This window comes from Trachypithecus francoisi, unplaced genomic scaffold (genome assembly GCF_009764315.1).
Source record: "Trachypithecus francoisi isolate TF-2019V2 unplaced genomic scaffold, Tfra_2.0 Lachesis_group11, whole genome shotgun sequence".
NCBI lineage: Eukaryota > Metazoa > Chordata > Mammalia > Primates > Cercopithecidae > Trachypithecus > Trachypithecus francoisi.
In genome coordinates, this window is record NW_022681456.1 from 863,675 (window position 1) to 882,491 (window position 18,817).

The 18,817-nt window shown below is 57.6% G+C and overlaps 1 protein-coding gene across 1 annotated transcript in view; it reads left to right on the forward strand.

Moving 5' to 3' along the window:
• The first annotated feature begins 6,555 nt into the window (after nt 1–6,555).
• Nucleotides 6,556–18,817, forward strand: part of GALNT9 (polypeptide N-acetylgalactosaminyltransferase 9) — a 115,228-nt gene continuing 102,966 nt past the window's right edge. The window contains exon 1 of the mRNA XM_033220062.1: nt 6,556–7,175. Coding sequence (XP_033075953.1) covers nt 6,938–7,175 — 238 coding nt within the window. The 5' untranslated portion in view covers nt 6,556–6,937. The remainder of the gene's footprint in view (nt 7,176–18,817) is intronic.

Consider the following 18,817-nt stretch of genomic DNA (forward strand, 5'->3'; position numbering starts at 1 on the left):
CTGCCAGGAGCAGGTCTCTGCCAAGGCCAGCCACAACCCTCAGATGTGTGAGTGCCAAGCTGTCCAATGAGCGCAGCTTCCTCCATCCTCCATCGCCAGTCAGGGTCCCGGGCCCCAGGTGCAGAGCCAACCCCACTGCCATTCAGGGTCCCGGACCCCAGGCGCAGAGCCAACCCCACTGCCAGTCGGGGTCCCAGACCCCAGGTGCAGAGCCAAATCCTCCCTGTTGCGTCCAGCCCACTGACAGATCCCTGTGCTAAGTGACTGCTTGCTGTCGTTTTCAGCCACTGTTTGGCCGTGGTTGGAATATGCTGGTGGGTGAATTGTTCACCAACCTGAGCGCTTGTGATGAAGGGGCAAGTTGTCCACATTATGGGCCAGGAAGAAACAGGAAAAATGAATCCTTTGTAGGATAAAAAAAAAATCTATTTTAGATTCACTGGCAGCAGAGGCAGGTTAGAGATGAATTTAACAGCTGGACTGCCAGGCAGAGCCCCAGCCCCATCTCCTGTAACTGCACGGCCTCAGGCTAGTTATGGAAACTCCAGCTGCCTCTGCTTCCCCATCTATACCATGGGCATAGCACAGATGCCCCCTCTCGAAGGGCTGCTCTGAAGGTGCAGAGAATGCATTTTTGAAAAGTATCTGGAGCAGTATCTGGTGCACTAATGCCAGATTTGATAAATTGAGGCAAAACCTGAAACCTCCTAGGTGACATTTTTGTTCCACAGAAGAGACCAGCAAGGAACAGGCATTTGACCCTGTTGACAAGTGCTGCCAGGGAACCGGCATCGCACCACAGTCATCACAAAGCTGGGTCAGCACCCAAGCGGTAAACGCAATTTCAGCGGGGAGGAAACTCAAATTCTATAACCCTTTTACAGTGTTTTGGGGAGAAGAAAATAGCAGAAAATGCACCCAAAGTCCTCCATTTTTATTATAACTCCCTTCTATCCCCATTCCATCTTCCTCTCTCTCCCTTTTTCTCTTTCTCCCTCCTTCACTCCCTCTCTCTCCCTGTCTCACACAAACATGCATGCACACACGTATATACTCAGGCATACACAGAGGCACGCATGCACACACATGCATGCACACACATGTACATACTCAGGCAAACATGCACACATATGCATGTGCTCATGTGCAGGCACACTCAGGTACACATGTACATAGGCACATAGGCACACATGCATGCACACACGTGTACATACTTAGGCACACATGCACATGTGCAGGCGCAGACATACAGAGGCTCATGCACACACAGACACATGCACACACATGTACATACTCACGCACATGCACGTACATGCACACACGCACACACATGCATGCACACATATGCACATGTGCAGGTGCAGACATACAGAGGCTCATATGCACACACATATACACACACACATGCACACACAGAGGCACACACACATTCTCACCCTGGCACCACTTCTCACATCTGTTCACCGGTTGGGACTCACTTCTTTACCTGGAGAAGCGGGTGGTGCCTCGGCCGGTGGGTTTGAGTCCCTGGCATCTCTTCATCTTCAGCACACTATGAACTTGCAGCACCTCCCCAAGGTCTGCTGTGCCCATCTGCAGAGTTAATGGGCTGTGGGCCACCAGCTGTCACATAGGGGGCATGCAAGGGTGGCACCCAGGGGCAATGAATAAACTGCCACAAACATGTCTGCTGTCTCTTTAAAGCCACTTACAGTTGGATCTGCTGCCTGAGCCCAAGAAGGGAACACAGCATTTGGAAAAGCAGGCTCAGACCAACGCCCTCCTCACTGGTGGTCCAAAGCTTAAATCCTGGATGTGCCACAAAGGACTGATCTTGCCAAGGCTGTATAAGCAAAGTGGAATGAAAATGAAAGTTAATTCTGAATCCGAGGTCCTTTTAGAAAAAAAAGTAAATTAGCCTGATTTATTCATTCCACATTTTAAACATATATCAACATCGCATGGTACCCCATATGACATATGCAATATTTGTGAATTAAAAACAAAATAATTTTAAAAACAGAAAAGCAGGAGGGGAGGGGATCAGTGTGTTGTTATGTCCAATCTAAGAAACTCTGCTGTCCCAGGAGTCAGCAGTGGAAAAAATCACAGGTCTTGAAATCCAACAGACCAGCGTTCAAATAATGATTCAGTCATCAAAAAAAAATCTGGGGTGTCAGTGACCCCGACTTTGTCTCCTGGGCCTGAACTGGAGCTGCCAGCGGATGTCTGTCGAGGTCACTCTCATTGAGGACTTGGTCCGAGCAACCGCCGCCCACACTTGGATCTCCTGGGGAAGGTCCCACCCTCATTCCTGAACTCCACGCCCAGAGGATCTTGGCCCAGGAGAGGGAAGCAGAGGCCCAGACCCAAACTCGTCAAAACCAAAAGTCATGTTTTGCTTTAGTCATGTCTTCTGTGACATGGTTGCACTGAAGTCTGATTGGACAGCGTGTCATTTGTAGCAACGCTGGGAAGCCTGGCATTTGGGGGCATGAGGTGGGTTTGGCATAAAATCCCGATTGGCTGGAAGGCTGCGGTGCTGACTGAGAGAGCACTACTCACCAAAACACCCCGGTTCTCCCGTCTTCCAAGCACGTGGTGGGATCTCCCTTCCCACCCCACTGCGTACAGGCGCCCATGCTCCCACCCCACTGCATTCGAGGCCCGTGTGACAGTCTCTCTCCAGCAGGTGATGGGTGGAAGCAACGGGTGTCACTTCGGTGTGGGGCGTGGACAGTGCGAGGCCCCTGAGTGCTCCTCCCCGGCTGGCCATCCAGCATTCACGCAGGGGCTCCGAGCGACTCTGGTCAGCAGAACTCCCCGGTGACCCAGGTGGATGCGCAATCCCGTGAGAAATTACCCTGTGTCATTTATGCCATTGAGATTTGGGGGTTGCTTGTGATCATGGCATAACCCTGCCTCCTCGAGCGACACATTTAGATGCTAAAACACAGCACGCCGCGTTCCCTGGGTGGCGCCTGAGTGAGAAAATGCCTTTCTCTCCATGATGTGGCCAGAAAGCACTTCAGTGACCTTGAGTTCCAATCTGTGGTTCGAGGAAAGGGCCACGTCCAACTGGGGGTGAATGCTGTTCAGATCTGTACAGAGTAATCGAGGCTAAACCTCCCACAGGGCTTGAGCTCATGGACATTGAAGTACCAGCATTTCCCTTCACTGGGCTCGTTTTAAATCCCACACCGCGTCCTCCACGGCCCCCGCCCACACGAGAGCCTGCCCCTCCAGAGTTCTGCAGTGACACCCAGATGCCTCCCTGGTGATGCTGCAGTGGTGTGATCTTGGCTCACTGGGGGGTGATGCTACTGGTGAGGGTTTCTCCCGATGCGAAGGGTCGGCACCCCGGACCGCAGCTACCTTTGTGGACTCGGCAGGGGCTGGCTCTCTAAGGGAGGCCCTGGAAGGCCAGGGTTTATCAAAGACGGGGTGGGGCTGGCACTGTGGTGCTAAGATGAGGGGCAGCCATGGGTACATGCATCTTTTCAGACAGGGGTTCATCTCTGCACCCCGTGGGTACGTGTGTCTTCTCAGACAGGGGCACATCTGCGCCCCGGGGGCCGCCTCACATGTTACAACTCACTGAGCATTCAGCATGTGTATATTTTTGTGTTTGTGTGTGTGTGTTTGTTGAGACAGGGTCTCACTCTGTTACCTAGGCTGGAGTGCAGTGGTGTGATCTCGGCTCACTGCAGCCTTGACTTCCCCAGGCTCAGGTGATGCTCCCACCTCAACCTCCCATGTAGCTGAGACTACAGCTGTGCACCACCACGCCTGGCTAATTTTTTGTCCTTTTTTGTAGAGATGAGGTTTTGCCATGTTGCCCGGGCTAGTCTTAGACTCCTGGGCTCAAGCAATCCACTGGCCTCGGCCTCCCAAATTGCTGGGGGGAGGTCACAGCACCCGGCCTCCCGTATGTCCTGAAAATCCAGCAAATGATAGTTTGCCAGACTATCTGATGCATTCTCTTCCATGTAAAGTACACTAGTATTTTCCCATGTCCAGTGTGCTTATATTTCCAATGAAATTTACCCAAATCTTGATGGTAGTTAGGCCACATCTTTTCCTGCTAGATTTTAGAATGCAGTAAAATGTATTTACACGAATAAAATGTTTTCTCCTACAAAGCCACGTTAACATCGTTTTCATTAAACATATAATGGAAAGTGCTTGATGTTTTCTCTTGAGTGGCCATGACTAATAAAGTCGATTCTGGAGCCCAATTGTCTGGGCTTGAATCCCAGATCCATGCTTTGCCATTGACGTGACCTTGAGCAAGTCAGTTGCCCTTTGGTGCCTCAGTTTCCTCACATGGAAAATTAGGTACCACCAGTTTGTATCACACTTCAACGTGGCTGCTGTTGGTATTAACTAGGTGACAGGCATAGAAGACCGTGCCTGGTGAAACCTTTGCCCTGCATGTGTGCCAGCTACCTGCATCATTATTCCAGCAGCTGTCCTTGTAACGTCGGGAAACATTTACAACCTGCATTTTATAAACAGAAAAATACGACACTTTAAGGAGGGACATGGGAATGGCTATTGATCAAAAACAGACCGGGGTTTATCACACTGGCTGCATCGTAATCACCTCCCGGATGATTAAAAACAGCCTCCCTGGCTCCGTCTCAGAACAGGTGATACATATCTACAGTAAACGCCCTGCAGACAGCTGCCTCCGTCCCAGTGCTGGGTCCTGCCTGGTTCTGGTCCTCTGGATTTCCTGAGATAAACGTCCTGAGGAAGAAAAGAATGGCTCAACAAAGAAAGGAGAAATGGGTGTTCATCTCACCCAGCCTCAGCGAAGGGGCAGAAAACCTCCAAGTTGGATAGGCTGTCATGCCTGACACCAAGAAATGGATACTTGAAGAATAGAATACTAAGCTCAGAGCCAGAACCCCCCAGCTCTCCCTACACACATGTGCACACACAGACACATGCACACACACACAGAGGCACATGCACACACAGATATACACACAAACACAGACACACGAACACATGAACAAACACAGATATGAACAGAGACATGCACACATGTGAACACGCACAGACAACACACACATGAACATACATAGACACACACACAGAAACATGTACACATGAACACAGGCATCCACACACACGAACATAAACACAGAGACACATACCTGGAGAGAAACATGCACACATGAACACACAAACATAGACATGAACACACAAACATAGACATGCACACAGATACACAGAGACACTTGTTCACAGATACACAGACACATGCACACATGGACACACAGACACATAGATACACAGACACATGCACACAGATATACAGAGACACATGCACGCATGAACAGAGATATGAACACACGCACAGACACAGACACACATAGACACATACGCAGATACACACATGCACAGACACATGCACACACATGAGCACACACAGACACAATGCACACTGACATGCAGGCACATGCACACACAGATATACACACAGACACATGGACACAGGTGGGCACACAGACACATGCACATGGAAACACATGGACACATGTACATGCATGTGCGCTGACAAACGGACGTGCACCTATGCAGATACATGGGCACGCAGAGGCAAATGCATGCACGCTCACGCACACACACACACACACACACACAGAGCCAAGAGCTGTGAAGTCCCTTGTCCTACTCATCTCTGTGTGGAGAGCCAAGCACGGGTGCTTAATAAATGCTCCATCATTTATTCACTCATCCCACACACATTTACTGAGCGCCACTCCGGGTCGGATCTCTGGGAACACAGGGGTGAACCCTGCCTTTGGGTGGAACTCCTGTCTCTTGGGTGCTGCCACTGGAAGTTGGGCCCCTGTGCTGGTGGCTTGGCTGACATCTCCTGTGGATTCCAGGTTCTCCTCCACAAAACGCCAGTGTGGGGCCAGATCAGAGCCTGGGCTGGGGTGGGGGCCGCCGAGGTTTGCGGCCTCGCGTCTTACCTGCGAGCCTGGCTCAGGGACGGGGCCCTTCTCCCCTGCTGGTGGCTCCGGGGTCCCCTGTTGCATCCCAAGCCCCACCCCCACACCCGCCCCGGGACTCAGCTTCCCCAGTCCTCAGCCCCGGACGCGGGAGAGGGAGGGAGGCCGGGAGCTGGGCTTGGGGAGGGGTGGGCAGGAGACCACCAGAGAGGCCCTGCCCCGGGTCCTGCCCCGGCCGCCCCCTCCCCCATTCACGCCGGCGACACCGCCCTGGCCGGGCATTCCCGGAGGCCCCGCTGCCCTCGGGTTAAGCTTGGGGTCGATTCGGACCGTGCTGGCCATTGGGAGCCCCGGGCGTCTGGCGGGTCCTGGGGAGGGAGGGTCCGCGCCTGGCCCGCCCCCCGCGCCCGCGTGCCCTTGGCCCAGGCTCTGCGCGCTGCCCCCGGACCTGCTGTGCTGGGGTCCCGGGGGACGCGCTGGGGGGGCGGGGCAGGCGCGCGGGGCGGTCCCGGGGGGCGGCCTTGCGGGGCGGGGGAGGCGGGGCGGGGCGGTCCTGGGGCCGCGGATGCAGATGAGCTGAGCTGAGGCCGCGTCACTCTGCACCGGCGCGGTGGCTGCGGGGCGGGCAGGACCGGAGCCGGCACAGACACCGAGCGCCGCCGCCCGCACCTCCCCCGCCGCCCCCCGGCGCCCCCGGCCCCCCTCGCCGCTCCCCGGGGCGGGGCCGCGCCCTCTGAGTGGGGGATGCCGGCCGCGCCCCGCGACCCCAGCCCCGGGCAGCCCCCTGCGCTCTGGGGGACCCTGGGCGGCCGTGGCCGGGCGCGCTGAGCTGGTGCTGAAGGGACAGCTCCCGGCCGAGCCCCGCAGCCCCGGGCGGCTCATGGTCCCCGAAGCCAAAGCCGAAGCCGAGGCCCGGGCGGGGACGCTGGGGATGCCCCGCGAGTGAGGCCCCCGCTGCAGCCGCGTTCATGGCGGTGGCCAGGAAGATCCGAACTTTGCTGACGGTGAACATCCTGGTGTTCGTGGGCATCGTCCTGTTCTCCGTGTACTGCCGCCTGCAGGGCCGCTCCCAGGAGCTCGTGCGCATCGTGAGCGGCGACCGCCGGGTGCGCAGCCGACACGCCAAGGTGGGCGCGCTGGGGGACCGCGAGGCCATCCTGCAGCGCCTGGACCACCTGGAGGAGGTGGTCTACAACCAGCTCAACGGTGAGCGGGGGCACCAGGGTGCAGGGGAAGCCCTGCTGGGGACAGCGGCCACCGCGGGCGCGATGGGTCAGGCCAGACTCGGGTGGGCGCCCCTCTGCGCCCCTGTGGGAGGGAATATGCAGGAGAGAGGAAAGGGAAGGGCCGCAGAGGCCCCTCTAGCAGCAGGCAGCAGCCTGGGTGCCCCGCCCCCCGCCCCACAGCACCCACCCCTCCAGTGGAGTCTTGAGGAGTCCCCCTGCCCCCACAATGACTCCAAACTTACCCCCCAGGGGAGCTTCTGCAGGCACTCTGTGGAGCTGCTCCAGGAGCAGGCAGTGCCCCAGGTCCAGGAGTGTGGGGTGGGGGGCTGGCTTGGCACTCCAGGAGTGAGGGGCGTTAGGTTTAGGCGGGGGCGTCAGGTTTAGGCTGCGCCAACCCCTCCACTCTTGAAGGTGGGGAAAGAGGAGGGTGGGGACACCACCCTTGGGAGGCTGCTGGTGCAGTATCCTTTGCCCCTGAGGTTCGAAGTCACCCCAAATGCTTCAACTACTGTGCTAGGCAGCCCTTGTCCTGGGGGTGCCCAAGGCCTGGTTAGAAAGTTGTTATGGGAGAAGCATGAGGCTGAGACCTGAGGCTGGTGGGAGGATGGAGTTGAGGATCAAGCAGGGCTTGGCAGGACTCATTACCCAGGGAGACCCAGGTTGTGGCACCTGGGAGCCCCAGAGTCCATGAAAGCCTCCAGCTCCTGGTGGGTCTATTTCATCACGAGTGGATGTAGGTCAGCCCGAGAGGCAGCACCGGTGTCACCACAGGTCAGGGCCAGTGGCCACAGCTGCTGAGAGCAAGCACTTTTCCACTCGCTCCACCTTCCCAGAGCAGGACCGGAGGAGCAGCTGCCCCCAAGGCCGCGCTGCATCGGGGCGCCAGGAAGGAAGAGAAAGTTTGCATGTGCCCACATCACTACCCGACGCGGCTTTCCGCTCCATGTCGATGATTCAGGTTTCTGCATTGGCAGCCCCAGCAAACCTCCTCCAGAAAGCATCCCTAACAGGCTGGAGTGGGAGGTGACGGGAGCTGGGGTTACGCGGGCAAGCACGGGCTCCGGATGTGCTTGCTGTGTGTGGGGGCGAAGACACGGGGGTGGTCTTGCGTTTCCTTCAGGAGCCGCACCCTCTCGAGGGCGAGCTGCAGACAGGCCGTGGGGTGGGAGGGAAGGTGAGTCCCCATGACAAGGGGTCGTCCCAGCTTTGTCTGGCTCAGAGCACCCCGACTTCCTGAGCACCATCACCCACAGAATCCCTGACTTTCCCGCAGAACTGTGCTTGGTGAGCTCTGTGGCTTCTCTGATCTTTCTGATTCAGCTGGAGCCACGAGGGGAGAAAAGTAGTTCAAGCAGCCGCCTGGCCGCCCGGCAGTGCGATTCATCTCCCGGAAGGCGGCGTGCCTGGCAATAGCACATGGCTCTATTGAAGTGTGCTTGCCACGGTGTTATGGTCTGTTTTATGGGGAGAGTCGGAGGATTACATAAAAACATTGGCAGCACGCTGAGGTTGCGTAACACCACGAGGGCAGCTCCGCCCTGTGAGTCGTTTTCCCTGCCTCACCCTTCAAGGTGAGAGTCGGCCGGGATGCTTGGTGGTGGAAAAAGCCAGGACCCATGGCCTGCTTTGCTGACATTAGCAGGAGATCAGGAAGCATTCCAGGAAAGTGTGTCTCCCCCTGCCCCAGCCCGCCACCCCCAGTACCTTCTCCTGTCCCCCCTCCTCCGGTCCTCTTTCCCCTCCCTTCTTCCTCTTCGCTTCCCTCCCCCTTCCTCCTTTCTTGCTTTTAAAATAGTTTCTCCTTCTTTCCTTCATCCCAGCTTTCCTCCCTTGTCAGCCTGCCTCTGAACTGCCCCCACCGTCTGTCTGCTCTCTGTCTGCCCTCCACCTTTTGATGAGGCCGAGTTTCATCCCCCTCTGTGATGAGGCTGTACCGCGTTCCTCTCTGTGACCAGTGGGCCTGGCACAGTGTCTAACCCAAGAGTCAGTCAGTCTTGGCCCCAGGAAATGGTGGGAGACACCAAATTACTCTCACCCCTGGTGGGGCCCTAAGGGGAGGGCAGTGCAGTAGAGGCTTGACATTTGTCCCCATGAGGCCGTTCGAAACAGCATTACCCCCTCCGATGCTGGCACAGGCTCTCGGTGTTCAAGGTGTGGAAGAAGGCTCCCTGGAGGAGGCAGCCTGCTTCCATCACAGCCTGTTCCAGAATGTGACATCCCAGGATGCAAGATTGATTCCTGGGAGCTCCCACTCGATACTAATCCATCTGAGTTCAGAAAGGAGAGGGGGAAATCCAAAACAAAATGGATTGATCACTTTTCCCTGCCTTGATTGCTTCCTGGAATTCCTCTGCTGGCTGGGAGGGGCCTAGTGGAAGGAAGTCCACGTCTTCCTCGGAGTGGAGGAGCAGGAGGGCTGTCGGGCTGGGGAGGGGCCTGGAATCTGAAGTTCTCCCCGCACCCTGCCTCCACTGGCCCAGTGGCCTTTCTTTGGGATGTCCATTGACCTTGGCAAAGAAGTCCTAAGGAATGTGTGCGGTTTCAAATTCATGAGGCCCTGGAGGGATGTTGGTTAAGGAAGCTCTGTGCGGTCACTCCTCTGTGTACGTCAGGGTTTGCTTCTAAATTCACGCTCAAGGCAAGGATAAAATGTTTATACACAAAAACCATCCTTCTGAATATCTTCAATTGCACATAAATGACAGCATCCATGGTTTTGTGCATGCAGCAGACACAGTAAGTCTCATAAACACTAAATTTCAGCGCCTCTAAACTCAAGGAAAAGAAGGGGAGGAACGGTCTCTGTTCAGTTTTCTGGGCATTCAAACCCATCTGCCTTTAAGAAAATTTTCAAGCCCCTTGGGATGGGAAGGGGAGAGGGAGACAAAGAGCCCCCACTTTCTCTAGGCGTTTGCAGGGCCCACCCTGTGTCCATGCGAGGCCTGGGCAGTGCTAAGGCGCGCTGGGCTGTTTGTCGCTGTGGGCGTGGAGGGGGTGAAGGTCACCACCAGGGAGCAGGCCTGCCCACGTCGCAGCGGCTGGACTCACTCTGCCGGGACAGTAGAATTGCCCCTGCCTGGCGCGGTTCCGGCCCTCCTGCCCCCCAGGAAGAAAGGCTCTGAACGGAGGATGGAGCCGGGGATGACGATGGGAAGTTTTCCTTTTGTTGGTTGGTTGTGAGGGAGGTCGTTTCTAAAATTCAGAGCACACATATGTGAATTCCGTCTCACTGACCTGCCCCAGCACAGGTCACAGGGCAGGCTCAGGTCTGAGAGTCTGGGCCTGAGCAGCAGGAAAGCTGGGAGCCTGGGACAGGGTGGGCCACAGGGCCCAGAGAGGTCCGGCGAGGTGGCACTGGCTTCAGAGGGACCTAGGTTTCTGTAGTTACTAAAAGTTTGAATTGAAAAAACGGAAGGCCCCACTGTAGCCAGGTGGTTGCTGGCCAGAGAAGGTTGGGGTGTGGCGCACGCTCATTGCACACTCGTTCTGCCCACGCCCCCCTCTCCGGGAACACGGACTCAGGCTCCCTCCAGTCTCAGGAATTCCCACATGCCTCATGCATGCCCCCATGTCTGTGTGACACCTCGCTCATGTCCACTGAGGGCGAGGCTGTGTCTGTCTGGTCCCGGCTCTGACGCCCAAGGCTTCTGGCGGTACCATGAACGCAGTGCTCCATGAATATCTGTCCAGTGAGCAAGCGAGGGGGTTTTTCTCCAAGCAATTCATTGTTTTGTTTAAATGAACTTAAGAGACACTTGTGTGTCTCCAGCGCACCCGTGAGTAGAAGGTGACTGTCATGGGAACAGCCTGGAGACTCCAGCAGGTGCCACCCCACCGAGGCCTGCCCTGTGCCCGAGGGAGGCCTGAGCCAGGGCCACATGAGTACGATGCCAGAAGAATTTGGGAGAGCAAGGCCTGAAGAGGGGCGGCGTCTCATGGAGCTGTGCCCATGCATGGCCCACAGCCATGTCTGCAAGCTGGGCCCACTGGGATGCAGCCCCTGCTTTGGGAAGCCCCAGTGTGTGCAGAGCAGGAGCCGAGGGGACGTTCCTGCGGGGCTGGAGGACTTGAGGAAGGGGTGGTCAGGTTGCCAAGGGGCGTATCTCCCCAGGCTACCTTCGCCACAGTGGGGCCCAGAACTCTAATTCGGACGCAAAACACTGCCAGGGGTCCCGGCACCATGAGTGACTACCAGTGAACACCTGGCTGAACCAGAATGTAGAGGCCGGGGAGGTGAGAAAGGGGAGGTGGGGGGAGAACGCCAGGCCACCCAACGCTTGCCTTGCACCCGGCTGCAGAGGGGCGGCAGGCTAGATGGGAGGGTGTCTCTCTGACAAGAGCAGGGGCGATGGCGTCTGCTTCAGCGGCAGGCAGACCGCACAGCTGAGAGCGTGAACTTGGGGAGCCAGTCCAAAGACGCCCTGCTGTCAAAGTGACAGGCAGTCGGCCCACACTGCCTTTGTCCCGTCCACAGCCGTGGGTCCGGGGTCTCGGACATGGCACGGGCACATCAGCTGCACAAAGACAGCGTCTCTTTCATGCCTGGCACAGAGCACGTGCCCCGTCAGACCTGTGTGATGAGTGAAGGCCAGGTAGGAGCTCGCAGACAGTGCCGTTGGAGGTGCACGGGGTCCTGCAGAAGGCGCGGTCGGAGGCACACAGGGTCAGGTCGGGTCCCAGCAGTGCCTGGCTGCTGCCCGCCGTGCGTCTCGGAATGTCCTGTGACCCCCACTCTGCCGGCTCCGTCACACCCTCCCTCGAGAGCCCCGGAGGGGGTCAGGTGTGGGTTTCTAAAAAGGGCTTTCCAAGCGTCTGCTCTGCGTAAGCATTTCCATTTTGGAAATGCTTTGAGAAACTCTCCTTGCGAGGAAATGCGGTTTCCAGCAGAAAGCTTTTCCTATTCATTTGTGAGTTTTATTTCCCAAATGACTCCTGCTGGTTCCAGGCAGCCTTTCCAGCTTGAGTTCATCGTCTCTACCCTCCCCTGAATTCCCTCCGTGTGTCACAACATCCCACGTTGCTGATCCAAACGGCCGGAGTGGCCGTGGCCGGGAAGACAGCTGCAGTGTCCCGGAGGCTTCAGTCACGGCCCCAGCAGGTCTCGCTTCAAAACGCCAGCAGTATTGACATGGTGACCGTTTTTCCGCCTGGATCATTAACCTCCAGGCCCCGGCGGAGTTTCACAGCTCCCCCATGATTGCGGATTTACTACAAAAAGTGAAAAAATAGTTACCAGCCACGGCCAGAGCCCCCGCTCTGACTCTGATGACGAGGCTGGTTCGTGGCTACAGGACGGGAATTGCCTCTCCTGTTTCCCGACGTTCGCTGGGTCTCCTGACACTCGGAGGAGTCTGGCATTTCCCGGCTGAGGAGATGAACACATTTTGGTGGTGCGTTCTCTTCCTTGCGTGCGCTCACACACAGCTGTCCTCCCCACAGCTGCCTCCGGATTTGTCGGGGATTTTGACCCCATCTGACCATAGACGGGTCAGAGCCACTCAGCCCGCTCCCTTGACCTGGAGGGTGGGCTCTGTGCAGACCTGCACCTTTGAGTCTTGGGGGAGATGAGTTCCTAAACACTTGTCAGCCACTTCCCTTGGGGCAGAGCAGACCTGCGTGGGGCAGGCCCGGTCCGCAGCCTTCTGTCTGCAAACGCAGCCCAAGCTTCTAGGAATGACCCAGGCAGGCGGTGATCCCCAGCGTCAGCGTGTGCTGGGCTGAGTGTTTGCATTTACAATTCAGCTCAGCAACCTGCATATTTCTGAGTCTTGGAACTATTTTCTGAAAGGACAGTTTATCCTTCATTGGCTGGAAACTTGACAAAAATAAGTCTGTAAATTTTCGTGTCAGATATCCCACTGAGGACAAGCGGGCAGGACGGGATCCGTGTCCTCAGACCCGTGTGGTCAGCGGCCCGTTCTCTCTTGAACAAGCACAGATGCCTGTGAAGGGATGAGGAGGTGGAGAAGCCAGGAGGCGCTGGAGGAGGGGGCAAGGCTGACGCACGGCTCTCACGCCCTAGGAAACGCCCTGTGACCTGGGCTTTCCCTTACGGGATGGTGAGGAGAATGATGGCCGCCCCGCCACTCAGCGAGGAGACTGGTGTCAGCCTAAGTCTCACAGTCCCCCCTCTGGTTGCCAGTCACAGAAACGAGAAACTCATATTCCAGTCATTTAAAAGGTGCCAAGGGTTGCATCATCTTGTAGCATGGAAGCGGCTCGGCCCTGGGCTCTGCATCCCATCCCCTGGGCTCACGATGCCCTCCTAGAAGGCTGCCCAGGACTGCTCTCGCCTCCATCCTCGCAGAGCCTACAAACCCTGCTCCCATGCCTAGGGACACCCATGGTGCTGCCCGAGTTCTGGAAGTAGGAAGGGCAAACTGTGAAGGGGTGACAGGAGCTGGGGTCGGGGAGACGCCCCCATTTCCTGTGCAGACACTCACCCCTCCCGGAGCCTTCTGTGGGACGACTGAGCCACGGACGGGGGTGCCGGGTCCTTGCTGTGCTCGAACTGGCATTTGCGGGCCCGGCCCCTCCAACCCGAAGGCCTGTCTCTGTGGGCAGTGGCACCACCTTGTGCGCCACACGTCTGTTCCTTCCTGGCAAAGCCGTGAACACCTGCTGCGTTCCTGCACTGCACTGAGGACCTGGGCCTGAGCAGAGATGTCCCCACCTCAGGGGCTGACATCCTAGGGAGGAAGACAGGGAGTGAGCACGTTGCATCGTCCAGATGGTCTCAGACAGAGCCAAACCTGTGAGGAGGCCCGAGTGATGTGGATGAATGGGTACCTGGGTTGGGGGGGATGGTTAAATGGGGCCGACCTGGAAGCTCATGTTCACCTGGAACCTCGGAATGTGGCTTATTTAGAAACAGGGTCTTTGCAGAGGTAATTAGTTAAGATGCCCTCAGCCAGGACTGGGGATTCGGTGGGCCCTAAATCCAATGACTGTGGTCCTTATAAGACGAGGAGAGACTGTGGGGTTGGAGGGGAAGAGGCCCTGTGGGGGCAGGGGCAGGGACTGGAGTGGTGTGGCCACAGCCGGGGCCCTGGGAGAGGCAGGCCGTCTTACCCACGGCCTTCAGAGGGAGTATGGCCCTGTGTGCCTGACATCCGACTCCCGGCCTCCTGTGTGAGGGGACAGGTATGTGAGGGGACAGCTGTGTGGGGTCCCGTGTGAGAGGACAGGTGTGTGGGGTGGAACCTCCCTGTTTGGTGCCACTGCAGTGACCTGGGACACACACAGCTGGGTGGGGAGGGAGCCACTCTCTGAATTGTGAATGAGGAGAAGGAGCTGCCAGGAGAGAATCGGGGGGAAGCGCCGGGTGTCGGTGGCAGGTGCAGAGGCCCCAGTGGGCCCTGGGGTCAGGGTGGTCGGGCCGAAGTGAGCGAGGGAGATAATTGGGTACCAGGGCGGGCCTCGGTCTCCTGGACAGCCCATAGGCCTCGGAAGGAGGCTGGCTGCACTCCTAGGCTCTGGGCCGTGCCAGAAGGTTCTTGATGAGGGATGTGACGCTGTGGGTCCCCGTTTCCCGGGGGCACTGAGGTCCCATCTCTGGTGGTGCCTGTCTCCTGGATGCTTGAAGCACATATTCAGTTTCACTCGGATCTGCCAGGACCCAGATGAGACGGGCGACTCATTAGCAGACGGGAGACCAAGGTCTCCAGAGTGGCTGGTGTACCACGGCCTCCATCCCGGACCACCCCGGAGGGGTCTCGATCCCGGACCGATGGGGGCCTCGATCTCACACTGACAGGGGCCTCGATCCCGCACCGACGGGGGCCTCGATCCCGCACTGACAGGGCCCTCAGTCAGGGCTGACACAGGCCGGGCAGTTCTTCCTGGCGAGGCTGCCCTGTGGGTGGGTCATGGACGTTGAGCAGCATTTGGCTCCACCCACTGCCAGGCACCCTCCTCCCCACTGGGATGCCAGGAGGCCCCTGGAGCGAGAGCCCACCCTGGGCACCTGCCTCGCTGACTATGGCGTCGACTGCCTGGGTTCAAACCTAGCTCTTCTCTCCTCAGCTGCATGACTGTGGGCCGGTCACACGCCTCCTGCACCTCAGTTTCCCTGTCTGTAAAAGGGGGATGCCCCAAGCAACAGCCTTGGGCACTGAAGGAGGCACCCAGCACAGCAGAAGGACCCCCGCTGGCACCGCCCACCTCCTCTCTGCCTCTGAGATGAGGGTGGGCTGCTGCTTCTCCATCCCGAGGGTGCCTGGTGGGGGCGGAGGCCTTGAGCTGGCCCAGGGACATGGAGTTGGAGAGAATCAGATCACACTGCGGGAGCTTCCCTCCACCCTCCTCCACCCTTTCCCATGGCACCAGGGCCCGCCTCTTGGCCTCTGACCTGGGCAACCTCTCTTAATCGGAGAGGGGCGTTTCCCGGGCACACGGGCTTTCTAACAGGCACACCTGGCCAGACTCTCAATGCAACATCCTGTTTCCATTCTGTTTACTGATATTTACTAGTAAAATGATATGTGTTTTCTATTTTTGGTGCCAACCCATCACTTATTTAAGAAACGAATTAATTGAACTTAAAAGATGAGTCGATTTGAAAGAAATTGTTAAGTAATATGAACTCAAGCTTCTGCAGAGACGACAGATTCCCCAGGAATCCGGAAAGATCCGAGGTGGGGGCGTCTGCGCCGCGTGGCCCTTGAGGGCTCTGGGCCGTGTCTGCTGCACCCGTGTGCTCAAGGTGGAATCAGAACCCGGGAAGCGAGCTCCCGGCTCTGCAGGCTGCACTCTCCCCGGGGCGTTCTGTGCCTCTCAGTCTGAGTTTAAACAACAACAAATAAAAACACAACAAGCACGTGTGGATGTGCTGCTGGGAGGCTCCTGGGCTTGGCGGCCGGCCCTGGCACATTGTACCCACGCGGACTTGGGGACGTCGCTGCAGGAGCTGTTTTTGCGGGAGCAGCTTGAGGCTCGCCAGCTCTGTTAGCAGCTGAGATCTTTGATTTTCAGCTACAGAAAACTCAAGTCTAATAGAGTGAACGCTAACGGGACCCAGCGGCCCAGTGGTTCTGGCAGAGGTGAGGCGTGACCCGGTGGCGAGGGCCGCTTGCCGCCCCCTTTTCCTTAGGAGCGCCTGCCTCATATCCCTGCCTGCATGGTGGGGTCCCTGCCCTCCGGACCTCAGGACGCTGAGAGTGGAGAAGACACGGGCTCCACAGGAAATCCGGCTGCCCTTAGAAGGACGCGGGAGGCTGGGCTCCCAGGCCTGAGGAATGCCTTCTGTCTACGTGGGGTTGTGGGAGGAGCACCCGAGGGACCCGAGGTAACCTGTGGACGTGTGTTGTGCCAGGCACAGCTGTGTGCGTGGCGGAGTGGGGTGTTGACCTGCACCAGACGGAAAGGCTTGATGAAAAGCAAACTCGGCTGGTGCGTGGGTCAGGGCTCTCCCGAGGAACCAAGCCAGTGGATAGAGAAAGACCTGAAAGGAGATGCAGAGTAAGGATTGGCCCCGCGACTATGCAGGCCAAGAGGCCCCACCGTCTGCCGTCTGCACGCTGCAGGCCAGGGAAGCCAGGTGAGGTCCTTTGGCCTGTGTGCAGAGACCTGAGAGTGGGGGTCACGTTGGGGAAAATGCTATAACTTCTACTCCAAAGGCCCGAGACCTGGCAGCTCCATCTGATGTCCACAGGCAGAAGCAGAGGGAGGTCTCAGCTCACACAGGACATGAAGCTGCCGTCCTCTGCTTTTCTGTTTCAGCCGGGCCTCCGAGGAGGGGCTGATCCCTGTCCGCACTGGGGAGGACAGACCTTTCTTCCTCAGCCCCTGATTCAGACTCGAATCTCGCACAGACGCACCTGGAAGCAATACTTCCAGCCACCTGGGCATCCAAGGCCCTCTCGGTGGACGCAGAATTCGCCATCACAGCCAGTTTCAACCATGGGAAGTGTCCCTCCCGCGAAGGCACGCACGCTGCAGGCTTGGTGGCTCAGTGGTGGCCACGGACACCCAGGTCTGTCTCTGCTCCTCCCTCCCAGAGAGTCGCCGCCGGCGTCCAAAGGACCTGTGCAGCCACCAGGTGTGCATGAGCAGGGCCCTGAGAGGCGGGAGGCCCCGCAGGGACGTTTGGGGACTCACAAGCCTCCTGCCTCTCTGTTAGGACTGTGTCGTCTCTGAGCACCTAGCCAGCCACTGGCAGAGGGCAGGAGGAGTGCCCTGTGGGACTGGCCTGGTCATAACTGGCCCTAGGCGTCAGCACTGCCCAAATGCTGGGATGCAGGCCCAGCTGGGAGGTCAGTCAGGGTGCACATCCCAGGATCCACCAGGAGGTTTAGGGCGGCCCCGAACCTGCAAGTCACCATCTCTGCATGATCCTACAGCTGCAGCTGCGACACTGCACCGGAGTTCAAGCGTGGATGCCACCTGTGAGGCCCTGAGGCCCTGTGCTTATGGGATGGCAGATTTGTGTTCCTGGTGGCCTGAGGCCCCTGCGTTGGAGGCTGGACCGAAAGCTGGGGCACGAAGGGCAGGTGCTCTTAGAGCCCCACCTCTGGCCCTGAGGAGAGGCGGCCATGTGGGTTCCCCGAGCACCCACCTTGTCTCTTGTTCTAGGTCAGGCCTGCCCAGAACCCATCCAGCCCCATGCACCATCCAACACTCTTGGTCAGCATCCTGCCACCCACACTTGCCTGGCCAGAGGGGCTGTGCTCAGGCCCTTGGCTGTCAGCATTTTATTGTTATTTTTTAAACTTTTTCGAGGCAGGGTTTCACCCCCACCACCTAGGGTCAAGCAATTCTCCTGCCTCAGCATCCCAAGTAGCTGGGATTACAGGCACACGCCACCACACCCGGCTAATTTTTTATTTTTTGTAGAGACGGGGTTTCGCCATGTTGCCCAGGCTGGTCTTGAACTCCTGAGCTCAAGTGATCCACCCGCCTCAGTCTCCCAAAGTGCTGGGATTACAGGTGTGAGCCAATGTGCCCATCGGTGCTTTCTTTTTCTTTTTTTTCTTTTTTTTCTTTTTTTTTTTTTTTGAGGCGGAGTCTCGCTCTGTCGCCCGGACTGGAGTGCAGTGGCCAGATCTCAGCTCACTGCAAGCTCCGCCTCCCGGGTTTACGCCATTCTCCTGCCTCAGCCTCCCGAGTAGCTGGGACTACAGGCGCCCGCTACCTCGCCCGGCTAGTTTTTTTGTATTTTTAGTAGAGACGGGGTTTCACCGTGTTAGCCAAGATGGTCTCGATCTCCTGACCTCGTGATCCGCCCGTCTCGGCCTCCCAAAGTGCTGGGATTACAGGCTTGAGCCACCGCGCCCGGCCCGGTGCTTTATTTTTAAGTTTATTTACTTGGCTTATTTGCCAAGTGCAATTGTTCTTTGAAACACCATCCTGGACCCTGGTGGAGTGCCAGAGAAATAACGAGATCTAGAGGTGCCAGGTCAACCATGGATCTTCCTGAGGCTCCCAGCAGCCCCCGTGCGGCCCCATCAACACCCCTCCTGCTTCTTTCCCTGCCCTGGTTGGGAGGGACAAGGCTGGGCCCCGGGGCTGGAGGGGCCCGAAGATGGGGCCAGCTGGGGAGGGCCGAGTGCAGCCTCTACTGGGCGAGGGGGGTCTGGCCACTGCGTTTTTGAGCTTTTAGGAAGATTTTTAAAAACAAAATCT